At 40.8% G+C, this 21494-nt stretch overlaps 1 protein-coding gene across 4 annotated transcripts in view; it reads left to right on the forward strand.

Annotated features, from left to right (window-relative positions):
• Positions 1-21494, forward strand: part of DPP6 (dipeptidyl peptidase like 6) — a 539989-nt gene that overhangs the window by 488880 nt on the left and 29615 nt on the right. For all 4 annotated transcript variants that reach the window (XM_087917830.1, XM_087917829.1, XM_026719897.2 and 1 more), the window contains exons 11-16: positions 5646-5769; positions 6980-7018; positions 11298-11405; positions 14089-14180; positions 17691-17738; positions 19921-20039. In XM_087917830.1, coding sequence (XP_087773956.1) covers positions 5646-5769; positions 6980-7018; positions 11298-11405; positions 14089-14180; positions 17691-17738; positions 19921-20039 — 530 coding nt within the window. The remainder of the gene's footprint in view (positions 1-5645; positions 5770-6979; positions 7019-11297; positions 11406-14088; positions 14181-17690; positions 17739-19920; positions 20040-21494) is intronic.

A 21494-nucleotide genomic window follows, 5' to 3' on the forward strand; every position in this document is an offset into this window, starting at 1 on the left:
TAGTCTTTAGATCTTTGGCTCTACTTTTAAGATTAGTAAGAGCCGAACCTTCCTTGGGACTGAAGCTTCTATTATTCAGTGCAGACTCACTGCAAGCAAATTTTATGTGACAGACTCAGGTAGCCAATTGCAGATAGATAGATTTCTGAATGATTCTGTGAGCAACTCAATCTGCCTGCCCGCTTTGCCTGATTTTGGGTAAAAGTTGCTCTTTTTTAATAAAAAAATTCAATATTTACATACATGGTGTGTTGTAAGTTAATTTTGTGAGTTTGCTTGCCAGCAAATTTTATGTGGCAGACTCAGGTAGCTGGTGGCAGATAGATAGATCTCTGAATGAATCTGTGATTCTGTGAGCAACTCAATCTGCCTGCCTGCTTTGCCTGGTTTTGGGTAAAAGTTGTTCTTTTTTTATAAAAAATTCAATATTTACATAAATACTTATAATATTACATACAAGCCATGCCTAGCCAGTCACATGACCACCAAGCCACACCCACAAATTAGGCCTCACCCACAGAACCAGTTGTTAAGAAATTTGAATACCACCGTTGCCTCTGTGTGTTTGTGTGTGTGTGTGCGTGAGAGAGAGAGAGAGAGAGAGAGAGAGGGAGGGAGGGAGGGAGAGAGGTTAGATCAGATATCTCTCTCTCTCTCCCCCTCTCCCACCAATGTCAGCAAGCCACTCTCAGTCAAAATTCATATTAGTGGTCCCCGGGATTTTAAATTATGAATTTGGTGATCCCTGAGGTCCAAAAGTTTGGCGACCCCTGATCTAGACTATGTCCACTAAACTACGGAGCTTGACACTGCCCAATACATTGGCCTACAGACATAAAAAAGCTAAAAAGGAAATGAAAAGACTTAAAACACCTTCTCACCAGCAATCAACACCCAGATAAGCAGAGATTAATAACAAGAATAACACTAGACAAACAATCAAACTGTAAACAGAAGCCTAATCAAGGAAGCACCAAATTGTTTCATTCTGGCGGTGAATTTGGGGCAAGGGGGAATATTTAACCTGTCCAACCTGTAGTGTGGCATTGTGTTTTTCTGCCCATTTCTATCTCTTTGGCGAACGATCGTATTCTGTATATTCTATCGTCCAAGCTGCAGCTGAATTCTTGGGCTAACCCTTGCTGACAGCTGCAGAATCTTGTTTATTATTTCTCATCTTCCTTACTCAATTTCTGACTCTTTTGTGTGCACAGCCGATACGCAGGAGTTTTTCTCTCCAGCAAGGCAGCACATTAATCCCGATGAGAGCAATGGCTCCTTATGCATATTTTATAGACGGCAAATGAACTCATAAAAATTGTATGAACTGTACACATTATGAAAAGCTATTGTATGATAATTTAAAGATGGCTTTGACCTGCAGCTTCCACCTGAATATGATCATAGTTTGTCAGTCTTCCTGTTGAGAGGCTCTTTTGTTCATTATAAACCCGCCAGCAGTGGGATCCTACCTGTTCCGCTATCAATTCAGTGATCGCTCTGAGGCCTGCAGTGCCAATCAGCTGAAAGGATAAAGAAGAGAAAAGCTCAGGGGTGGGTGGGAGGACCAATCCTGCGCTTTTCTCTTCTGTCTCAGCTGATCATCGGAGGCTTTTTTTAAACTACCGGTTCAGCCGAACTGGTAGGAATTTTTGCTACCAGTTTGGCTGAACCGGGCCAAACTGGTAGCATGCCACCACTGCAAACCCCTCTTCTCCAGTTGTAGGCAGGAAATCTGCCCATATTCGGCCTCAGGTATTACAGTAAAGCCTAACACCAAGTAAAACTCTTGCATTCTGGCTCTAGTTTGAACGTCCTTTGTGAGGTGGAATTTCTGAGGCGGACAAAGCCAAAATAATATCATTTAAGAAGGCATTGTCTTACTGCAATAAGAAAATTGACCAGGTCACTTTCGAAGGACTGTTCCACTGGCAGATTAGATATTAACAGCTAAGAGACGTCAAGATTCTGGGTTTCTCCCTTTAAGAAAAAAACTTTTTATTTTTATACCAGACCTGGATTTCAAATAAGGGACTATCTTTTTATAATCAGGATACCTGATCACTTCTTTAGCTGCTAAAGGAACCTTTTATACACCTTCATCTCTTGTGATCTGCTGTAGCTTATTAAGGCTTTTTATTGGTCTCCATGGGCTTCTGTACTTTGGCTAGAGGTGATTAGAAAAACTCAAGGGGGTTGTAAGTGACTCATTGCAGACTAAAGTGTATCGAGAATCACCATGATGATTCAGGTGTTGGAGTAGATAGATTTAGAACAGAATAGAATAGAATACCTTTATTGTCATTGCATTCTATAAATACAATAAATTTGAAAGCTACTCCAGCACAGTGTCCCAAACACCACATCACAATCACTCTACAGAATATTTAAAAATTAAAATAATAATTAAAAACCTAGTCTAAAACCTATCTAAAACATATAGTAAGATAGATAGTTTTAAAATGCCACTATATACATAGGGCTAAATCACATATGCATTGTTTGATCCAAGACCATTATTTCCTTGGGGGAAAAAAACTGTTTCTCAGTCTGTTAGTCCTCATTTTAAGACACCTATAATGCCTCCCTGATGGTAACAGTTCAAAATAGGAATGTCCAGGATGAGAACGGTCTGTGGAGATTTTTAGTGCTCTAGAGAAGAGTCTGGTCTTCGCAATCTCTTCCAAAGAAAAAAGAGAGCAACCGATGATTTTTTGTGCTGTGTTTATAACTCTCTGGAGCATTTAAATCAGATATTTAGTGATTTGGGGCTGATCGTTCTCTCTTCAGCCCAATCTTCTTATTGTAGAGGAAAACCAGAGTAAAAAAGTGCAGTAGTCATCCATCCACATCCTTTTTTTTAGTGACTATTCAAAGTTGATCATTGAAATAAGTGACTCATAACCCATAATTATTTAGAGAGATAGAGACAGAAAGACAGGCAGACAGAGAAAGAGAAATAGAGACACACAGAGAGACAGAGACAGAGAGAAAGAAAAATAGAGAAAGAAAAATAAAGACACAGAGACAGACAAAGAGACTGTGATAGAGAGAAAAAGAGACACAGAGAGAGTAAGAGAAATAGAGAGAGACAGAGAGAGAGAGAGAGACAGAAAGAGAGACAGAGATAGAGAGAAAGGGACACAGAGACATAGAGAAAGAGAGACACAAAGAGATGGAGGTAATATTAGCCTTTTGAACCTGAGTTTTGCACAAAGCTGATCTGAATTAACAGTGGCATTGCAAGTCTAGAAGCATCCGCTGTTTACTGGCAACATGCGTTTTGTTACTTCACATTGTACGACGATAGGGGAAATCATAAAGATGTTACTTGCTTATCCCCCTGAGTGCAGCAATTATTTATTTAGCATGTAACATTATAATGTTCTCCCTTTTGCAAAACAAAAGGAAATATAATAGAGGAGATAAAAGACAAGTGTAAGGAGTGACTATTATGTAATGTTGCATAGTAAAAGAGTCGTGGGAATCCTGCTAGGGACAGTTATAAGTAGGGAAAAGCTGAACGGAATTGAACTTGGTTCCATCTCAGGCTGTCTGAGCTTGGTTGTTTTCTTGCAGACATTTTGCTACCCAATTAGGTAACGTCATCAGTGTGTGTGTCTATAAGCTCTGCAAGAGAAAGCACTCATGAGACCAGCCACTCCTGATTTTATCTTGTTTCCAATTCAATTTGTAGAGGGTATTTTCAGGTACATTGGTCACATGATCTCTACAAATGGGGTTTGTAGTTGTGAGTGGTCAGGGTGTTAAACTGTGGGATTCAAACCCTCTACTAGGAACTGGTTTCATAGACTCGCACTTCAGACGATTTTATAAACTATATTAGCCTTAGGAGTTAACCTGCTGCTTGCTGGTTACAAGAAGGAATAGACAAGAAGTTACCCAAAGGAAACATATAATCTGCCTTCTCTTACACCAGTTTTTCCCCAAATACGGCAATTTTCACATGTGTGGATTTCAACTTCTGGAATTCCACAGCCAGCATGGTCATTAAGCAGAATTCTGGAAAGTTGAAGTCCATTACATCTGGAAATTGACATGGCTGGGAAAATTATCTTAAACTGTCAAAGCAGAGAGATACAGATCAGTGGTGGGATTCCAAATTTTTTTTACTACCGGTTCTGTGGATGTGGCCTGATGTGGCTTGGTGGACGTGGCAGGGAAAGGATTCTGTAAAATCCCCATTCCCTCCCCACTCCTGGAGGAAGGTTATTGCAAAATCTCCATTCCCACCCCATCCCACTAACCTACTTTCCAGCTCCGTTCTCCTGTGCAGGGCAACAAAAGAAGGCCCAGCCTATCAGCTGGGACTCGGGAGGCAGAGAATAGATGGAGGCAGGGCCAATCAGAGAAGGTATTTGCCGGTTCTCCAAACTACTCAAAATTTCTGCTACCGGTTCTCCAGAACTGGTCAGAATCTGCTGAATACCACCTCTGATACAGACACAGTGGTACCTTGGAACTCAATACATTTTAACATGAAAATTTGTGCTGCTGCTCATTTGTTTGGTGCTCAGCTCACAAACTAGAATTTGTCAGTGTCAGCAACCTTGCAACTTACTATATTATTCCTTATGGGAAAAGTTTGTTTGGTTTTCATCATTTTTGGTGCTCTTTGTGCCTCCTGGAACTAAATAACTTTGGTACCACTGTATGTATTTTTATTGTTTGATTTGATTTGATTGGTATACAATTCAACGCCCAGAGGTTCTGTTACATGATTGTTCAGGTATATAGTGTGTGTCTGTGTCTGTATATGAAAGTCATGGAAAACGTATGTAGTATGGTATGGCATCCTGGAATATCTGTATCTCTCAGCTTTGATGGCATAAGGGAAATGGACAGTATATAATTTTTCAGTGGATTTGTATCGTACACCTTCGTGGTTTACACAAGTGTGTACAGCAGTGTAACTCCCTGGATTCTACAGCTAGCAGAGAGGTGAAGTCCATCTCTCTTAAAGTTGCCATGGTTGTAAAATACTGCTTTACAGTAAAACTAACCAATTTATCATCTCACCAATGTTTGTGGAAAAGCGATGGTCCTATAGGGTTATCATAGACATACATACATGGAGATAAGAGAACCCAGTTCAGAGCATAGGTGTCTGTCCAACAACGCGCATTGTGAGGATCAAAGTTCCACTCCTTGTGTGAAACCTTATAACACAAATAACAGTGAGAAGGGCTTGTAACAACCTCTTGAAATACTTCATATATCCACCTTCATGGTTAGGGATGGACCCTGAAGGCCATCCGTGCCGTGATCTTTGTAGACCATTCCTTGTTGGAACAAAGTTAGTGCATCTGGCTTTCTCTTTGATCAACTTCCTTACATTCCCATGGAAGCTTTTCAATGAAGGGAGCTAGTTAGGTCAACTGGTTAAGACACCCAGCTAGAAACCAGGAGTTGGTAAGTTCTAGTCTTGCCTTAGGCATACAAACCAGCTGGGTGACTTTGGGCTGGTCACTTTCTCTCAGCTCAGCCCACTTCACAGGGTTGTTGTTCTGGGTAAAATAAGAGGAGGAAAGAATAGGGCATTGGGTACGTTTGCTGTCTTGAGTTATTAATAAAGGTGGGGATTTAAAAAAAAAGTTTAAAAAATACCCCGGTTTGTTTTTCAGGGATTATTATATAACCATGGTGAAGTGGGCAACCAGCACCAAGATTGCAGTCAACTGGCTAAATAGAGCACAGAACTTTTCCATTCTGACTCTCTGTGATGCAACTACAGGTGTCTGCACAAAGGTATATATTTGCATTATTTTTCTTCCAGTAAATGAAGGCTGCTTTTTCGTTTTAAATCTCAAGATGACTGAGCATACAATCAATCAAATAAATCCCACCAACAAAATTAGCTAAAAGGTATCCAAATTTATCCCCTATTTGTTGGCAATGCTCCCAGGAAAATGGATCGTATTATCATATATGGTGGACTTGTAAGAAAGCCCTGGAATTCTCGCATAAAATTCAAAGTTGGTTAGAAGAAATTGGTGAGATTAAACTTGAGTATAACCGGATTTATTTATTTTTTTTGCTGGGAATTAATACAGAGAGACACAGTAAGGAACTACTGTATCTAATAATACACATAATCACGGCAGCAAGATGCCCAAAAGTAGAAAGTTAAGGAAATTGCCAATGAAACTAAGATAATTAAAAAGATATGGACATGTGCTGAAATTGATAAACTAACATTGGAAATAAAAAATAAGGACGAGACTGAATACTATAAAATATGGGACAAATTTTATCAATGGTGGGGAAAAAGGAAGGACTTAAAATTAAAATAAGGATGTTAAGGTAATAGATTAGAAATATGGAAAATTAGTGTAATTAGTGTATATTATGTAAATTTGTATTATATGCTATCCACAATAGATATGTATGACAAACAGGTTTGTCAGGACAATTGCATCACATTTATTGTTTTTAATGTTTTTGTTCAATAAAAAATTTTAAAAATTAAAAAATCCACTTTGCCACGTTAATGTTAGGCAGACCCCTGCCCTCCTCGCCGTCTGTCAAGCCTTAAAGACCCAATTTGCCCCCCAAGTACTGAGATAAAACGATGTGAGTGTGCGTCATAAGATAGACTTGGCGCTGGGTTTTAGTCTTTATGCCTTTGGTTGCAATGTGGCTTTTACGTTATTTTAATTTTTGATTAGGAGCTGCCCTGAGTTTTTATAAGGTAGGTGGCTGTGTCAATGTTTTAAATAAATAAATATCTCCATGGATAACTGCTGAGCTGTAAATGCGTTCACTAGTTTAACAAGAGTCAAAACCAAGAGTTGTTTGGGTGTCATTTTAAAGCCTTCCTTTAAAGGCTGCTCGGATGTTTCATCTTTTTTTGCTCATTCACGGTTGGAAGTGAGTCAAACTGCTTTCTGCACTGATGAGCAAAATATAATGAACGCAAAGTATGGCATAATACTTTAATTATGTTTTTTCATTTCAGAAACATGAGGATGAGAGTACAGCCTGGCTGCATCGTCAGGTAATAAAAGTTTTTTCTTTTTTTCTTTTTTTAAATGGGAAGGGTGTTTCTTTTACTTTACAAAAGAAAAATTATTTTCACCAATAGAAATGTTCTACTATTTTCATTGCAAGAAGGATTATATTTATACAGACACGAAGATTTAAGAGAGAGAGAAACCTTACACCTCATTGCAGATTAATTGTTGTTTGAAAGCGTTTTTATTTCATTCTGTAAAGAGGACTGGAAAAGATTTGGAAACAGCCACAGAGCTTTCGGATGTTAAGCAAACCAGTCTCAGAGCAATCACTGTTCTAAACACACAATTTGAACATTGATCTCAATCCTATCACAACTCAGGAGATAATGTTATGATTCTAAGGGAGACTTTCCTCCATAGAAGCCTCCGCATCCCTTTTATTATATAGCATTAGAGCTGGAATAAAATGCTTTGATGTACTTTCCAATTACATATTCAAAATTCGTAAAATCTCTTTGATAACATGTATTCTGTAGTCTTGTATCAGATATGAATGCAGTGGCTAGACACAAACACACACAAACACACAAACACACACACCCTCTGAGTAAATTTTGGACTTCTTGGCGACTGCCTGGAAAAACCCCTGCAGTTTTCCTGGAAAGATTTTGGAAGTAATTTTCCATTGCCTCTTTCCTAGGGGTGAAAGAGTGTGACTGGCCCAAGGTCAACCACCTGACTTTGTGCCCAAGTCAGGACTAGAACTCAGAACTTCCCATTTCTGGCCTAATGTCCTATCCACTACACTAAACTGGTTCTCCATGACCCATAGAAGTAGTCTTTGCTTAGCAGCCATTAGTTTAGCGACAGTTTGAAGGCAAAATTGCAAGCATTGCAACACGCCCGTGGCCATATGATTACGCTACGGCTTTGCAAATGGCTATCTACATGAAGTGGAGCTGGTCATATTCTCAAACTTTGTCTACTTCAGGTAGTCCTTGACTTATGACCACAACTGAGGCCAAAAATGCCAACTGAGATATTTAAGTGAGGTTTGCCCCATTTTACGACCTTTTTTGCCACAGTTATTAAGTGAATCATTGAAGTTGTTAAATTAATAACGTGTTTGTTCATGAATCCCCCATTGATTTTACATGTCAGAAGGTTACAGAAGTGATCACATGACCCCAGGACACTGCAATCGTCATAAATAGGATGAGTATCTGAATTTTGATTATGTGACTATGGGAATGCTACAATCATCATGTGTGAAAAAGTCATAACTCTCTTTTTCAGTACTGTTTTAGCTTCAAACAGTCATTAAACAAATTATTGTAAGCTGAGGACTACTGTATGCTGCATGTGCACTTGAAATATTTTTTTTAAAACTAGTATTTCATTAAGAGTCTCAATCACTAGAACAACTCAGTTCCTGAAATAAGTTGGGTTACTCAGTTGTTCTGAACTGTTTTCAAAGCTTATGCAGACTTTTATACACCAAAGAACTCCATGAGTCTGAGAAAGAAAGGGTCTCCAGGAAACCGATACAGGTAGTTCTCAACTTACAACCGTTCATTTAATGACCATCCCAAGTGACAAAAGCACTGAAAAGTAACATTTTTCACACTTACAACCGTTGCAGTCTCCCCATAGTCATGCAATCAAAATTCAGGCACTTTGCAACTGGCATGTATTTATGAAAGAGGCAGACTTTGAAGTAGCTATAAAGAAGGTAGGAACACATCACCTTTCCCCAGAACGACAGGGGAGGGTTAGGACAAAACTCAAGGTTGCTTCACCTTGATTCCTTTTGGTATAAATGTGCTGGAGAGAGAAATGTCAGGCATTCAGAATTCCATTGTTATTCCCTGTAAAATTAAATGAGAGTTTCACTAGTTGTTCCTGACCTGAAGGGGTTGGCATTTGTCCTGAAGACAACCTTGTCCCAAAACCACTGTGGGGATGATGAAATTTGGGATCAGAAACCCAAGCTACCGCTCACACATCCTCCTCCTTTTTTCTTTTCTTTTTGACACCTTGAATACTAGAGAAGAATTACTGTTTGGATTTTGCAAAGAAAGTGGAGGAGCAACCTCTAAAATACAAACCTATTTGGTCCGGTTATACAGCTCTTAGCATATAACCTTGGCAGAAATGGAGGATGAAACTGTAACCTGTTTTAAAATAGATGTGAGATGTCTTCTGGCTATTTCTGCGTCAGTCTCTGTATGTGTGCCTGAAGCTTTTTAAAAACTTGGCTGGAAGAAAACATCTTTGAAGATGAAGGGGCTTCAGGTGCCCTCAAATCTCTCCAGGGCTCCTTCCTTTGATAAAGGGGCCTACTAAAATCAAAAAGAAAGCCAGGTCTATTTTATTAATGAGCAGCTAGAGCAGGATCTTTAGATACCCTGCTGCATGATGATTTAGTTCTGTTTGTAAGGAAGAAGCGCGCATTCTCAAAAGAGACAGAATGAGAACTGGTTCTTCTGTATTTGACATGTCTCCTTCTCCCTGCCTATTTCTGTCTCTCCCCTACCCTCTCTCTCCCCCCTCTCTTTCCCCCTCTCCATCTTCCTCCCCCTCTCCCCTTTCTCTCTCCTCTCTCTTTCCCTCTCTCCCTCTCCCCCTCTCTCTCCTTCCCTCTCCATCTCCCTCTCTCTTCCTTTCTCCCTCTCCCTCTCTCTCCTCCTCTCCATCTCCCTTCCCCTCTCCCCTTTCTCTCTCCCTCTCTCTTTCCCTCGCTCCCTCTCTCTCTCCTTCCCTCTCCCCCTCTCCATCTCCCTCTCTCTCCTCCTCTCCATCTCCCTCTCTCTTCCTCTCTCCCTCTCTCTCCCTCTTCCTCTCTCCCTCTCTCTCCTTCCCTCTCCCCCTCTCCATCTCCCTCTCTCCCTCTCTCTCTCCTTCCCTCTCCCCCTCTCCATCTCCCTCTCTCCCTCTCTCTCCCTCTTCCTCTCTCCCTCTCTCTCTCCTTCCCTCTCCCCTCTCCATCTCCCTCTCTCCCTCTCTCTCCCTCTTCCCTCTCTCTCTCTCTCTCCTTCCCTCTCCCCCTCTCCATCTCCCTCTCTCTCCCTCTCTCTCCCTCTTCCTCTCTCCCTCTCTCTCCTTCCCTCTCCCCCTCTCCATCTCCCTCTCTCTCTTCCTCCCTCCCTCTCTCTCCCTCTCTCTTTCCCCCTCTCCATCTTCCTCCCCCTCTCCCCCTTTCTCTCTCCCTCTCTCTTTCCCTCTCTCCTCTCCCCCTCTCTCTCCTTCCCTCTCCATCTCCCTCTCTCTTCCTTTCTCCCTCTCCCTCTCTCTCCTCCTCTCCATCTCCCTTCCCCTCTCCCCCTTTCTCTCTCCCTCTCTCTTTCCCTCGCTCCCTCTCTCTCTCCTTCCCTCTCCCCTCTCCATCTCCTCTCTCTCCTCCTCTCCATCTCCCTCTCTCTTTCCCTCTCTCCCTCTCCCCTCTCTCTCCTTCCCTCTCCATCTCCCTCTCTCTTCCTTTCTCCCTCTCCCTCTCTCTCCTCCTCTCCATCTCCCTTCCCCTCTCCCCCTTTCTCTCTCCCTCTCTCTTTCCCTCGCTCCCTCTCTCTCTCCTTCCCTCTCCCCTCTCCATCTCCCTCTCTCTCCTCCTCTCCATCTCCCTCTCTCTCCCTCTTCCTCTCTCCTCTCTCTCTCCTTCCCTCTCCCCCTCTCCATCTCCCTCTCTCCCTCTTCCTCTCTCCCTCTCTCTCTCCTTCCCTCTCCCCCTCTCCAACTCCCTCTCTCTCCTCCTCTCCATCTCCCTCTCTCCCTCTCTCTCCCTCTCTCCCTCTTCCTCTCTCTCTCCCCTCTCTCTCCCCCCTCTCCATCTCCCTTCCCCTCTCCCCCTTTCTTTCTCCCTCTCTTTCCCTTGCTCCCTCTCTCTCTCTCTCCTTCCCTCTCCCTCTCTCTCCTCCTCTCCATCTCCCTCTCTCTTCCTCCCTCCCCTCTCTCTCCATCTCCCTCTTCCTCTCTCCCTCTCTCTCTCCTTCCCTCTCCCCCTCTCCATCTCCCTCTCTCTCTTCCTCCCTCCCTCTCTCTCCCTCTCTCTCACTCTTCCTCTCTCCCTCTCCCTCCCTACCTGTTTTACATCATCTGTATCGGTGGTGGGATTCAATTTTTTTTAGTATCGGTGCTGTAGGTGTGGCTTGGTGGGCGTGGCAAGGGAAGGATACTGTAAAATCTCCAGTCAGAAGAGGTATTTGCCGGTTCTCCGAACTACTCAAAATTTCTGCTACCGGTTCTCCAGAACTGGTCAGAACCTGCTGAATACCCACCTCTGATCTGTATAAACTTCATTTGCACCTTCTCGTTATTTTGCAGAATGAAGAGCCCATCTTCTCTAAAGATGGCAAGAAGTTCTTTTTTGTCCGAGCCATACCTCAAGGGGGACGAGGCGAGTTTTACCATATTGCCATGTCATCATCTCAGGTGAGACTACCTTTGTAGAACAGGTGGGTGAGATTAAAATACATGTAGATAAGTTCTTATGACAGGATAGATTGGCTGCTGCTAAGCCACACTCAGAATGTCCTCTGGCCAAGTCAGCAATGTCTAAATATGACCCAAGCTTTTCCAGAAAGAAAGCTGGTTTGTTACGGGTGGAAAAACCACTTACGATGCAGATTTGAAGTTTCAAAGGCGACATCTGTCTCTCACCCACAGTCACTGATTGCATTTTGGGCAGTTGGCAAGTGATTCACATTTATGGCCATTTGCAATGTCCCACAGTTTCCAGTTTTCAGCAAAAAAAAGAAAAAAGAAAAACCATTGCAATCAATAAATTTAATTAACAACCACCAAAAAATATCAGGTTGGACATGTGATGACCCACTAAACAACGAGCATGATTTATGACACTCATTCTCAATAAGTTGCTGAACATACTTTTATCCTCAAAAATCACATAGGGCTGAGAGAGAGAAGAATTGGCCCAAGTCACCCAGCTGGCTTTCATGTCTAAGTAGGGGCTACAACTCACAATCCGTAAGCTTCTTGGAGGAGATAAAAATACAAAAAATGCCACACTAGAACAAATACATTATTGTGATTAGCTACCCTGGAAGAAAAATGAGAACAAATGTATTTTGTTCCCATTTTAATAGAATTTACTATTCACATTTCTGGAACCAATGTAGCAACTCTAATGTAATTATTTCCACTTCTCTGACTTTTGCAGTGTAACCCACCAATTATTAATGGATTTAAAAATGTATATGTTAAGACTAGTCGAGGTATTAGAGCTTAATGTGTTAAGAAATAATAATTGGTTGATGGTCTTCTGATCTCATCCAGTAAGACTCAGGTAGCCTCTCTTTATTTTCGGAAAAAAGCTGTTGAATTTGGGGCACAGATGGGCCAAAAAAGTGACCTTAGTTTCTTTTCTCTTCCTGCTATTTAATTATTATTTCTGGGAATTTGAGAAAGAAAAAAGTTATCAGGGTCCAAGAAAATCTGTTTTAGTTTTTATAATAGGGTTACTGTTCAGATATTTCCATGAGATTATACAGGTAGTCCTCAATTTATGACCTTGTTTAATGACCATTCAAAAATTACAACTAACCCAAAAATGGGAACTTACAACCCAGATTCAAAATTCTGCCATTCGAGTCTACAGGGCTACCTTTACCCTTCCTGGCAAAAATTCAACTTTTGGAAAATGTTGCATCCAAAATTGTATATGTAGACGAAAAGCAGCAGTGACAAACTGACAAGTGGTTCTTTCTGTCTTCCACGTGGAAAGGCCTCAGTACAGATAGTCCTCATTTAATAACCAATCATTTTATGGCCTTTCAAACTTAACGGCCATAGAGGCTGAAAAGCATCCTTGGCCACTATAAATGGTCATGTTGCTATCTGCCTGCAATTATGTGAGCAGGGCCCCCAAGAGGATTATTAAGTGCTGGAACAAGACTAATATGGGCCCCCTCACAAGAGGGTGCCCCCGGCCCAAAGCACTCACCTGAGGGCAGCGGTGCAACAGCCTCCTCAGCCAGGCTGTTCATGGTGCTGATGGGACCAGGGCCGGCCTGGGCGAGGCATTGGTGCGCGCATGTAGGTCAAGCCATGAGCGCTGCTCTTTTCCCACAGAGAGGGGCGCCAGAGAGGTGGTGGGGCAGAGCAGCAAACGCACAGGGCAGGCCGGGAGCGCAATTTCTCTGCCATGGAGGGGCGCACCATAGAAATGAAATTAAAATTCAATAAATTACACAAATAACTGTTCATTGAGTTTCAGATTAATAAAGGTTATGTCAAACAAGGCTGCAAGGCGGTTTTGCTATACACGCAAAGCATCGGATTTGAAGTATATATCCAATTTTTTTTAAAAAAAAATGGTTTTGTTAAAAAAAAATAAAAAAATTGAGCTCCATGGGACCCGGAACAATGTAACAGCTGCACCCCCACTCTCCTCAGGCCTGCATACTGTAATCGCTTTTACAAGCCTTTAGGGTGTTGTCAGCTTTAAAAGTCATATTCCATGCTGCCACATAACTTGAGAGAGTGGAGGGGGTTGATTTCAATTAAGTAGCTCTAAGCAGACAAAATAAAATTCTTTTGTTAGTCCAAGGTCATTGAATATGGCACAGGATGAAATAAGGATCTTACTTTTGGACGGATCGTGATTGGGCCATGTGATGTGATGATGGCCAAGGGGGGATGGATTTGTAGTTTGAGAAATTGTGCAAAGCCCGAAAAATTCCAATCTGATTTTTGTGTAACAACCGCTGTATTCACTTAACAGTCACCACATTTGCTTAACAACAAAAAAAGCCAGAAATTTACTTCCAGTCATGCGGGTATCTCAGTTTGACAATCTTAGCAATTTACAACCATAATTCCGGTCTCAATGACAGGTGTAAGTCAAAAACCACCCCCAGTGCTTTTTTCTCCTCTTTTTCTCTTGAGTATGGAATATGTTTATTTTGGGCATAAACTCAAGTCTCTTTATTTACACGGCATTTAAATTTTAAGACTGTAGCATAATGCTATTTTTCAGATGGTGGAAGAGAATTTCAGGGGATGTGTTTGAGGAAATGGGTAAATCTGATTTTCACTGATAAGAGGTTTCGCTGAATCTTTCTGAAGTCCTGTTTTTTCTTCTTTTTCTTGGCAGCCCAATAGCAGCAATGATAATTTACAGTCTATTACATCGGGTGACTGGGATGTGTCCAAAATTTTGGGCTATGATGAGAAGCAGCATAAAATGTAAGTAATTTTTTTAAAGTAAAGGAAACTGATCATTTTTTTTCCTCTTTAACAAAGCCAATGGTATTGTATCACTGGTTTGAGATTTACATATGATAACCTGATCAGTGGAAAACATCCGCTGAAAGCCAAAAAATGTGTATCAGTTTTACTTTGGTTGTGGTGAAGGTCCCAATCTGTGAAATGGGCATAAGAAACATAAAATGTTATGTAGACCCTCCTGCTGTCATAGCGCCATTGAAATATTTTCTACCGCATATGGAATGGGAAGATCTGGCTTGGCAGAAGTAGATCAGCAGCTGAAAATGAGCCAGCAATGGGATGCAATAGCTGAACAGGCCAATGCAATTTTGGGTTTCATTAACACAGGCATTGCATTCAACTTATGGAGTTAATTCCATCCTGGAATTCAACCCCTTTGAAGAATAATTTGAAGAATGAGGCAAGTTTACATTACAAAAGCGTTAGAAAACTGTACAGTTATCATTACATAAGACAATCATAGTAAAAGAGTCAGATAAATTCCCTGTTTTGGAACAAGTAAAACCCCATAAGTTGAATTAAAAGCGAAAGATTCAGACTTAATCTTAGGAGGAATTTTGTGATAGCAATAAATATTATTTGCTTAAATGGTGACTGGAAGACTTCTCGTCTGGAATGGCTTAAGCAGATTCTTATACTGAGCAGGAGGTTGGATTTTGTGACCTCTGGGTTCCCTCTGCCGCATATGCATTCCTTGATTCTGTGACATTTCAAATACAAGAAGTACTTTGGATATATCGTATTTGTCCTTTGATCTTTGTGCAGAACTGATCTGGTTGTCAGAAAAGAAAATTTAATGGATTTCCAGACTTTTGTTTTGTTTGTTAAAAGTAGCATTAAAATGCATTGGATTATATAATTCCTTGTGTCTGAAATGTCTTAATTGGGGAAGAAGAATGAGAGCTGTTAAAGAGGATTCATTGCTAAACTGTCAGTCTTGCTAGGGTGGCAGTTTAAATCAGTACAATGGAAATGTTATTTTTCTGTCGCTTTGATCAACATTGAGATTCTGTGTCAGTTTCGTCCGACAGCTAAAAAGCCGTGACTAATTTGGAAAGCATAATTGCACGTGACTACATTTAATTGCTTGATTTCCATTTTATTTTGACAAATGTGTTCAAATATAGATCAGGGACATGTTGCCCTCAAATGTGAAGGAGCTTTAGCCAAAAAAAAAATATGAACAAGAGTTTCTGATTACTTTTCAACCATGAATATGGACCCATAATTTAGAAAATATAGAGAAATTGGGAGCACAATTTGGTAGGATGCTAGAAAATGGATTGGTAGCCAAAGAGGTTCAGTGAAAATAAAACAGAGTGAATTCAAATGATGCTGCAGCTTAATCAATGCAGGTAGTCCTTGACTTACAACCAAGGCAGGAACCAGAAATTCTATCGCTCAGCGAGGCAGTTGATAAGTAAGTCACCCCAATTATATCACTTTTTTTGCCACAGTTAAGTGAATTATGCAATTGTTGTATTACATGTAGGAAACCTGGCTTCCCCCATTGACTTTCTTTACTGGAAGCCAGCTGGGAAGGTCAGAAATGGCGACCACATGACATTGCAACTGTCATAAATACATGCCAGTTGCAAAGTGGCTGAATTTTGATCATGAGACCATGGGGATACTGTGATGGTTGTAAATGCAAGGACTGATCATAAGCCACTTTTTTCAGTGCCACTGTAACATTGAACAGTCACTAAACAAGTGGTTATAAGTTGAGGACAACCTGTATCTACATTTTTTTCTATCTTTTTTACTGTCATGTGAAGCACTAGAGCAGGGGTGTTAAACTCAAGGCCCACAGGCCAAATCTGGTCCATGGGGTGCTTAGATCTGCCCCACAGGGCCAGCCTGGAAACAGCAAAGGACTGGCCCATGGTGCCTCGGCCAGGGAAAACAGAGCTTGGGGGGCTGCAGGAGGCCATAGTGGCCGAAAGCGGGGCACGGAGGGCTGTGTGCAGCCACCTGGCTCCATTTTCACTGGCAGAGGGCTATCCAAGCAAACTAAAAACAAAACAAAAGGAGAAATGTTTCCCCTTTTTCATTTGAGCATGCAAGAAGGGACAGGAAGGGAGGAAGGGAAAGAAGAAAGACAAAGAAAAAGAAGGGAAGATGGGAAGAGAGCAAGGAAGGAAAAATAAGGAAAGAGGGGAAGAAAGAAGAAGAAAGAGGGAAGGAAAAAGAAGAAAAGGAAGGAAGGAAGGAAGGAAGGAAGGAAGGAGATTATGAGAGTGAGGGAGGGTCTCAGGGAAGACCTGCCTTAGCACTAGGCCACCATGGGTACCCCGACACGAGCCTTGTGTCATGCCCATTATGTCCACTCCCACTCCCAGCCTTGCCCACCATGGCCTCCAGGGGTGGGATTCTATCAGTTCGCACCTATTCACTAGAACCGGTTGTTAACATTCTAAACAGTTTGGAGAACCAGTTGTTAGAAGAAATTACTGGCCTAATCCTGTAAGGAAGGCAGGAAGGAAACATTCTGGTGTTGCTTACAGAAACTGCCTCTCGATTAACCCTTATTACATTCTTGGCAGGACTAGACTTCCTGTCTCTGGAACTTCTTTAGAGTTCTTTTTCCCCTCCTTTGCTGATACTTTGCTTGTGTGGAGTGACCATTCAAAGTTACAATGGAACTGAAAAAAGTGACTTATGACCATTTTTCACACTTACAACTGTTGCAACATCCCCACAGTCATGAGAGGGCAGGCGAGGAGATGCATGCCTTGATATGAGTGATATTGAGTTGGCCACGCCCAACCAATAACATGACCACCAAGCCACACCTACCACCTAAGTCACGCCCACAGAACCGGTTGTTAAAACATTTGAATCCCACCCCTGGCCACCTCCACCCACCCCCAGCCCTACAAGATCAAACACAACCCTGATTTGGCCCTCGATGAAATCAAGTTTGGTACCCCTGCACTAGAGCTATAAAAGTATATTGAATAAGCAAACAAAATTAATAGAGTTCCAAATGTCAGCTAGTTTCAGATAGTTTAAGATAATGAAACACTATTTTATATACTGCATCATTGATTGGGCCCCACTTACATCTGCAGATTGTCCCCACCTCTGCACCTGAAAGCTGAATACATGTTTATAAGCACTGGGAAAAATAATTATATAAAACAGGAGACAAAAATAAACATTTGGAGAAATAGGAAAGAACTTGAATATTCACACAGTACAATGAAGAAGGAGAAGAACCTAAAACCAGCCACTTTTTTTTTTCAAATTCCCAACCATGAGGACTAGAGTCTTGTCTAAGAAAAAGCAACCTGGAATCTAGATTTTATCAAGAAACAAACACTCCAGACTGTTTCTGGCTCATAAGAACTTTTGGCCAGATGTTTTTCACTTCTGTTTTAAAGGAAATTTATGCTTAGGGAACTCACATCAGCGAAAAGTTGCTCCTAAACATCTAATTATGTATGTATGTATGTTTTATTTTAGTTATTTCCTCAGCACAGAAGAGTTGCCAAGGACTCGGCATTTATACAGGTATGATTAGTTTTATGCCAAGATAACTTTCTGATTATATTTAGGAAAAAGACTCTTGCTACTTAAGAAGGTAAAAAAAATATTGCTGTCAGCTTCCCAACTTTTATTTTGGGGACATTATTGTTTATCTGTCTTTGTCTTGTGGTCTTTGTTTTCGTTTTTCTCTTGTTTATTTATATATGGAATTTATTTTGGAGGAGGGAAGGAAACAAACATTCTAACAAAGAATATTTTAAAACATCTTAAAGATAAACAAAATAGCAAGCCCTTTCCCATTTATCCAATATCTTTAGAATCACCTCCCAAATGACTGGTGTTTGCAGTACCATAGGCAGATGAACTATGGCCAGTAGCACAGTTCTTGTTTTGTTCGTTTCATTATGTGGAAAAGGTTATATTTGTCTGTCATCCTCTGAAATGGCAGGTGCTGAAGAAGTCCTTCCTAAAAGGTCTGCGGTCATATTCCACATGTAAACCATCCAGGGCACCTCGGTGGATGCCTCAATCAGGATTCAGTGCTTACATGTGTACCAAGAAGGCAATTTCAAACACAGTTCTTGGAATTCTCATTGTTTTAATCAGATTCTTGATGCAGAATAACATTATTGTTGCAGGATCAAATTTGGATCTGTCACTGAGACCAGAGGTTTAACTTCCCTTAAAGAGAGATTTCCTGAGGATCAGAGGTGGTATTCAGCGGGTTCTGACCAGTTCTGGAGAACCGGTAGTGGAAATTTTGAGTAGTTCAGAGAACCGGCAAATACCACCTCTGACTGGAGATTTTACAGTATCCTTCCCCTGCTACGCCCACCAAGCCACGCCCACAGAACTGGTAGTAAAAAAATTTGAATCCCACTGCTGAGGCTGGGCTCCAGCACAAATCTGAAAACTCAGAAGACTGAACCTCTGGACCCAATGACGGACACAGATTGCATCCTGCAATATTATCTTGGGTCACATATGATTGCCTTCATTTGTGATGTTATTATCATCCCAAATCAATCCACTCTAGGATGAAATTCTCTTCACTGAATGTTTTGAACCCTCATCTAGCACTCTGGTCCAGTGCAAGTTGATTGATAGCCCTTCTTTTGACATCACAGTCAAGGGTCAACTTCTATGCTTAAGGGAGAACTAGAATTTAATCCAGCACATTATCCACTACACTAGCCTTTTCCAGTCTTTGCAACTTTCAGATACATAGCCTTTGAATTTCTGAATTTCTGGGAGTTGAAATCCACATATCTGAATGTTGCCAAGGTTGAAAAACCCATTTTTTTCACACTTGATATGCATGTCTTTCACCTTCAGTACTTGCCTGCTGTCACTTCAGATTTTAATCTTAATTCCATTCCTTTAAAATTCCATTCCTTTAAAAAAAACCAATTCGTTTTGTTTAGGCCTAAAACATTTTAAAAGCCTCCATCTTCTCAGTCTTCTTCTAGGTCAGTTCTTCTAGGTTGATGGCTGGCTGGGGAATTTGGGGAGTCTTAAAGTTGACACCGTTGATCAACACTGTTGTAGGCCATTACAGCTGATTTGTTCCCATTTCAATTGCATCTAGCCAGTTATGTCTAGTGGTTAAGGCATCAAGGTAGAAACCAGGAGTCTGTGAGTTCTAGCCCCATGTTAGGCATGAAAGCCAGCTTGGTGACTTTGGATAACTCATCAGGAGACAGTGAGTTCTAGTCTAACCTTAGGTATGAATGCCAATTGGGTGACTTTTGGCAGTCTCTATCTCAGCCCAATCCACCTCAGAGGATTGCTGTTGTGGGGAAAACAGGAGGAGAAAGGAGTATTATGTATGTTCACTGCCTTGAGTTACTGGTAAAGTAATAAAGGCGGGATAAAACTTGAATCAATGGATGGATGGATGAATCTAACCACGATGTATACATAGAAAGCTGCTTTGCATTTTGAGAGATTGTTCATCTACCTGGCCCAATATTATCTACTTATCTAGTTTAGTCTCCCAACCCTTTCAAATATGTGGGGCTGTAACCTCTCAGAATTCCCAGCCTACATGGGTTGCAACTCATCTGGATGGAAACAGATTAGGGAATGCTGAATTTGAGGCCAAGATAATCTGGTGGTCTAGATCATATGTTAATAAATATTCCTTCAGCCTTTTTGGCTTTTTGAGAATTAAGCTCTTTTGTTTTTTTTCCGTTGTTTGTTACAGTGCCAGCACCAAGGGGAACTTCAACCGGCAATGTCTCTCTTGTGATCTGATTAACAACTGCACTTACTTCCATGTAACATTCAGTCACAACATGGCGTACTTCTTGTTGACCTGTGAAGGTAGGCATTACGCATAATCACCAATTTATTTCAGTTGATGCCGCACAAAGCGCAGATTTGTTTAGAAGGGGTTCGGAAAGAAATGGAATGCAGAGTATTTTAAGAACATTTAGCAGATATAGGAAGTCCTCAACTTACAACCGTTAGTGATCATTCAAAATTACAGAAGCACTGAAAAAAGTGACTTAAGACCATTCCTCACGCTTTTATTATTTATTTGTTTATATTCCACCTTTATTATTTTTACAAATAAAGTGGCAAACCTATTCAACACGACCCAAAAGTGCTTTTTCAAGAGGCAATTGGACTTCCTGGGCCTTTTTTTTTTTAAAGGATGTTTTGCTTCTCATCCAAGAAGTTTCTTCAGCTCTCCAAGAAGGACCTTAAAGAAAAGAAATCTGTGATCCCCAGAAAATGTCAGAAACATTTGTCTGTGTTATTGACTCAGAGAATATTACTGGCAGCACACAGCTTTTAATTACAGCCAGGGATTGAAAAGTGCTCCTGGCATCTTTGTTTATTAGTATGATAATACGGCCTTGGTATATGAGATTTCAGTGCATTACAGTGATCCATAATTCATGGCCTAGCAAATAAAGAGATCCTGGAAGCCATATGCTGGAGTGGGGGGGGCGGGGGGGGCACAGGGAGGGGAGATCTGCCCTTTGCCAATTAGCCCCTTTGTAGCATCCAGGGGCTGCGTGCAATCTCCATATCTCCAGCTGCTCTTTTAAATCATTCATCATTGCTGGAAAGATACCATGATGGAGGCTGTGCATGGACTGTTTTCATTGTTGGGTTATGTAGGAAAAGATTTGTTTCTCTTAAATGTTCTGAAGGTATTTGAAGAAGAGGGTGTTTTTTTTAGCCATTAAAAAAGAATAAAACATTTTACTTTCTTACCACCTTTTAAAAAAAAAAAAACCTTTCCTGCATTTTTTTTTCCTTGATAGTTATCCCAGAATACTAATTACTCATTATCATGATTTTATTGGCTTTATTTTATTAGTTTTTAAATTTTATAGGCTGGCCATCACTTTATCAGGGGACTGTCATTACTCCTTATTTTAAAACAACAACAACACAGGCACACATACTCACAAAGTGCTTTGGAAAAGCAAAAACAGGATTTTCCAAAAACATGTGGCACTTTTAATTATTTCCTTTGGTTCCAGCTCTAGGTGGGTGATTATTTTGTTAATTTCGTCATAAATGGATGGAAAATAGCGTTGTTTTTTTAAACAGCACCAATGCAGTGTGATCATTGTGTAAGGAAAAACAGTGGGGAAAGAAAATCTAGGCTAATAAAATAATTTTAATATTATTTCTAACAATTAATCAGTCTTTTAGTTGATGCAACCAAAATAAATCTTAAAAATATATATATATTTTTGCAATTCCCTGAACAACCGAATGCTTGAATAGCAAAAACTGTCATTTTGTGTGTTTCATAGA

Source organism: Pseudonaja textilis, chromosome Z (genome assembly GCF_049901715.1).
Source record: "Pseudonaja textilis isolate UNSWEBS1 chromosome Z, rPseTex1.2, whole genome shotgun sequence".
Classification (NCBI taxonomy): Eukaryota; Metazoa; Chordata; class Lepidosauria; order Squamata; family Elapidae; genus Pseudonaja; species Pseudonaja textilis.